Genomic DNA, 5,190 nt, shown 5'->3' with positions numbered 1-5,190 from the left:
TTTCGCGATTACTTACTCTTAAGTTTGGGCTATATATATGCTATTTTCCGACCGTTACGTATATTTTGTCCATTTTTTTCATTTTGAAACTATTAAAATTATCTTTTACCTTACTTTTAAGTGATTATCTTTTACCTTACTTTTTTTTCATTTTTTTAGTTAAAAATTATTTTGAGGATGAAAAGTATATTTTAGAGTAATTTTGATTATGACAATTTGTAATTTTAACAATTTTAAAATCACTCTCAAACAGGTACTAATTCATCGGGAGATTGTTATTCATGTTCATAAATAAATGGAAAAATCATCTATCAATTGGATATATTATTTTATTTTAGAGTTCAACAACATATAAGATAGGAGATTCAAACCCTAACCTTTTTTTTCGATGAACCATGACTTCATTTGGGATTGTAGTAGCTTTTAGAATAATTGTTGAAAGTTGTGTTTTCAGAAAAATCAGTTGTAAAAAGAAGTAAAATAGTGTTTGATAAATTTTAGCTTAAACTTGAAAAAGTAGGTTAGAGTGTGATAAATAAATACAAAAGCGTCTTATTTTAGATATAATAATTAAAATAGACTTATAATCAACTTTTTTAAATTCTTTTGTAATTTAAAATTTTAAATAATTGTTTAGTATAATAAATTTCGTTTATTATAGTTTAATTTTTAAATATTAAGAAAAATGGTTTTATTTTTAAAAAAAAACCAATATGGTATAATTTTTTTTTAAAAAAAAAATACATTTAACTCTTGAAAAATAGAAAATAGAGTTGATTAGGTGAGAAATAGATAAATATATAAAATAAATCTTCTTTTCAAAATATAAAATTAAATATTAAATATTAATTAAAAGATTTACCTAATTTGAGAAGAATCTAAAAGCTAGTAAGATATTGCTTTTAAAATATAAAAATAGACGTGAAATTAATATATTTTTAAAATGATTTTAATGGATTTAATTTAAATCTGTTTTACTAAATGTAAAAAATGTTTAGATTTTTTCCTACATGAAATTAATGTATTTTTAAAATGATTTTAATGGATTAAATTTAAATTTTTTACCAAACACAACACATGGTTAAGAATTTTTCGTAGCCTATGTCTCGAATAGTTAAGTGGACTCTATTATATTTGTTGTGCTTTTGTAAACGTGTTGGTGTTACTTCACATGTAAAATATTGGTTTTATTAACCTTTTGTTAGATATTTTCCTTCAACTAATTCTGATATTTTTTCCAAATCACTAATTCGTCCTTACCCAAAGTGGCCATTTTAGAATAAGAATGATTTTAGAAATATTTTGATATAGTTTATAGTGATGGAGAATCTTACCATCGTTATAGAATAAGATTGAGTTCATTTTTTTTTTATGATCAACTAATTTTGAGATAAAACTTATTTTTATTTAAAAAGATATCAAGTAAGGGAAAAAAATCGAATAGAATAATCACGAATTCAAAAAAAAAAAACAAAGAGGCATGACATGAATTATTCCTCCTATAACCAACTTATTTTCAGACAGATATTATATCTATCTAATATCGACTCATTCATTTTCTAGATATCGTTGGCCTTTGATTGACCTGCAAAGATGACAATACAATACACAGAAGCAGATGATGAAAGATCATAAATGTGATATGGATTTGAAAACCTTTCAAAAAGGCAAACTCTTAGAACTAGTGCTACAAACCAAAGTCCTCCTAATCCGTGGACTTAAACATTCCCCACCATTGGCTCGCCTAGTTATTATCTCCATATTCTTATACAAACTCTGCTTCACCAAGCTTCTCATCATCCTCTTGCCTTTCTCAATCTCCTTCTCACTGAATCCTGAGCCTACTTCAACTATCCCAGCAATCTGAGGTCCAGAATGCACCCCGACTTTCGCCTGCCTCTCCTCTTTAAACCATTGCAGCAGTTTCAAAGCTCTCTTTTGAGCTAATGGACTTCCTAACAAGGCCAATCCCAGCAGCGCAGGGACAATAACGCTGGACTTGGCCAATCTCTCTCTTTGAGCCCAGCTTTGATGTGCCAGAATCATTATGATGTAAACTGAGAGTTCTTGGCAATTGGGTTTCTCTTCCCATGTCAAAATCTCTATCAAAATCTCTGGGAATGTTGAGTTGCTTTCCAGAGCTTGCTTTCCTTTTGAAGTCACTGCCAAGTTTGCTAATGTCGGTAGGGCTTTCTCTGAGAATTCTTTGATGCTGGAGAATCTGAGTAGCGTTGGAACCACACCGTTTGAGATTAAGGTTTCTGCATTTTCTAGGACGGTGGAAATGTTGAATAAAGTTGCTAAACAAAACATTTTGGTTTTGGGGTTGGATTCTGAATTATTGAGTATGGTTAAGAGATATGAAATTACTGGTTCTGTTGAAGCAAGAAACAATTGGGTGTTTGCTAGACAAGAAAGTGAAAGTAAAAGCTCTGGAAATTCATGGCTGGATGAGTCCATTTTTGTGAACTGGGGGTTGTTTGGTAGTTTTGTCAAGATTCCTTCCTCCACCATTAGTGTTTTGTTCCTGAAGAAATGCAGAGATAAAGAAATAAAATCAAACTAACCAATTGTAGGATTGGTGTAACAGCACAGCTGCAATGAGCAATCAAACATCAACCATGTAACAGAGTGAAGTCAAGATTTCATGAGCTAGTCAGCTGTTTGTGAACAACTTTTTGGTTAACTTTTCAGTTTTGGTCCTCAATGTTCTAATGGTTTTTCAATTTTGTCCCTAATCGACATGGTGAATGTTAAAATTAAGTGATGATAAACTTTCTTAGTCTAATACTTGGTAAAATGACACAAATTTAGAGAGAAGAAAAAGTCACCATGGAAAGTTTTAGCTCCTCCCTAGTTTCTAAAAAATAGGTAGAAATTTCAAGTCGTGTTCTTTTCTCTCTAAATTTTTGTCACTTCACTAATTTTAACATCAACAGTGAGGACTAAACTGAAAGAAGTTGATATAAAAGGATTGAATTTATGGATTAAATTGAAAAAGCAAGAAAAACGAAGACAAAAAATGTGGGAGTAAAATATATATTTAGCCTCAATTTTTTGAGCTGTTAGATCCGAGCAACTATTGAAAATCTTGCAAGCAATAGTTGGAGTTGATTTTGAGGACAAATATACTTCAATAATGAAGGCTGTTCTTTTTCACATCACACAAAAAAATGAAGGCTGCTGATTCGTCATCTACCTTTACCCATAACTTCACCAAAGTCGAGCAGAATTTCAAAATTCAAATTTGAATTCAAATATTAAAAACTTGCACTAAATAATTAATTTCATAAACATATAAATTAAGTTGAAACTTTGACCTAGAGAAACAAAATAAAGCATCAATTACGACATTTCTTTTCCAAAAAAGAATATTTGTGAAAACAAATAAGAAAATGCAAATCTAATGGATCTATATATTACTTGCTTTTGGTAACATAAATGGATTTTTTTTAAAAAAAAAATTATGATAACATATAAATGGATGGGTGGAGGAGACGTTGTAATTTCATGAATGCTAATTATTTGGTTAAAGAAGGTAAAAAAAACGTATTAATTTAGTACTTGATGATAATTATTGAATTCAATTTTGACCGAAAACTAGTGTAGTACATTTTAAGGTTAATATGGGTGGAGATTTAAAGATCTAATTATTCTATGATATATACCTTATATATATAATGTTAGAATATATTTAACACTTCAAACAATTAAGTATAAAGTCTAAACCTAATTTATATTTATATATATATTATTCGCATTATACGTGATTTTGACTTTAGAGTTTAGAATAGTGTATTATATAAACTCTCTAATCTTATTAATGACTCATTAATTTGAATTATTCTTTATAGTAAATTATTCTTCCTCTACTCGTAGATATCTACGTATTATTAATAAGTTTGTAAATCTTTATGTCTATTCTTTACTAATTACCTTTTCTAGCTTATATTTTTATTTGTCCATTTGATAACAATTAATTTAACTATAATTTGGTTGGTCACCCAAGTTTCTATCGATCATGACATATCAAACCGCCACTTTAGCTTTTCCTGCCTGTCACATCTATTTCTTATAAAATATGCCTAAAATATAGGTAATTAAGAGATTGAAATGATATACGTACACATCAAAGTAAACATACAGTCATGTACAATCTCTTAAGATTGAAGGCATACTCATACCTCAACTTATTGTGTACACAAATAAATAAAAGTATATGCACCTATGTATTTCTCTATGGATTAAAATTCATATCAGAAATATCTAAACAAAATTTAAAAAATGAGTATAAATTTCAAAAACTAAAAACAAGATTGGTTGCGGAAGACAAATCAAGCTAGAAGAAAGCAAAACTAATTCGGAAGAGAGAGAAAGAGGAGTTACTTACAGGTAAGTATGATTAGCAAGTTGAATCAAGGCCCTCACCGCCAAGGGATCGGAATCCGCCATCGCCACCAAAGCAGGTATAACTCCAAGATCCACAATCAGCTTTCTAACCTTGGCGCTTTCTTTAATGAACCTCTCAATTTCCTTGGCGGCTCTCTCTTTTTCGTCTCCGTCGCCGAAGTGGAGGCTCTTCACTGTTCTCTGCAACACGGCCTGATCATACTTCCGGATAATACTCTGTTCTATTTCCCTAACTTTGGGCCTGGGAATATCCGATGGATCAGACGGCAAACGGAATCGCTTACGAGATGATCTGGAGCAAAGGAACCGGCGGACGCGACTGACGAACCGTAATTTTTGTATGTAGGAATAAAGGGAGAGTGAAGGAAGCATGATTAACTGATCAGTACTGAATTACGAAAAGGAGAGTGTGAGAGAAATTGATTTTGTTATGGGAATTTGGAAGAGAGAGCAGAAGGAAACGGAGTGTTTGTTTTTGGTGGGAGTACGGAGTAGGAATAAATAATGGTGACACGAGAGTGAATAGCAGCAGAGAGAGCTGTCCTTTGATTTGCCATTTTTCTTCACGAGCCATGGAAGTTATTCATATTCTTGGCAGGTAATTGTCCTCTTTTTTTCTCTTTTTTTTTTTTCCAATTTTGTCTTATTGTATTTTGAGTAATATCTCACAAAATTTTTAATACTCCTTCTATTTATTTGTGACATATTTTTACGGCGCTACAAATCCATTAATGTTTATGAAGATGAATTTATGGGGTGAATAAAAGGAATATGGTATTC

The 5,190-nt window shown here is 30.6% G+C and overlaps 1 protein-coding gene across 1 annotated transcript; it reads right to left on the bottom strand.

The window, feature by feature from the left end:
- Positions 1-1,481: 1,481 nt before the first annotated feature.
- On the bottom strand, positions 1,482-4,966 carry LOC120082823 (U-box domain-containing protein 45-like). Its single transcript, XM_039038152.2, has 2 exons — positions 4,391-4,966; positions 1,482-2,527 (listed from the first exon to the last, which is right to left on the bottom strand). The coding sequence occupies exons 1-2, from the start codon at positions 4,780-4,782 to the stop codon at positions 1,660-1,662; spliced, it is 1,260 nt and encodes a 419-aa protein (XP_038894080.1). The 5' UTR covers positions 4,783-4,966; the 3' UTR covers positions 1,482-1,659.
- Positions 4,967-5,190: the final 224 nt, after the last annotated feature.

Source organism: Benincasa hispida, chromosome 8, assembly GCF_027475165.1.
Source record: "Benincasa hispida cultivar pf3 chromosome 8, pf3_genome.v1.1, whole genome shotgun sequence".
Taxonomy (NCBI): domain Eukaryota; kingdom Viridiplantae; phylum Streptophyta; class Magnoliopsida; order Cucurbitales; family Cucurbitaceae; genus Benincasa; species Benincasa hispida.
This window is presented reverse-complemented; position numbering and strand designations above follow the sequence as displayed.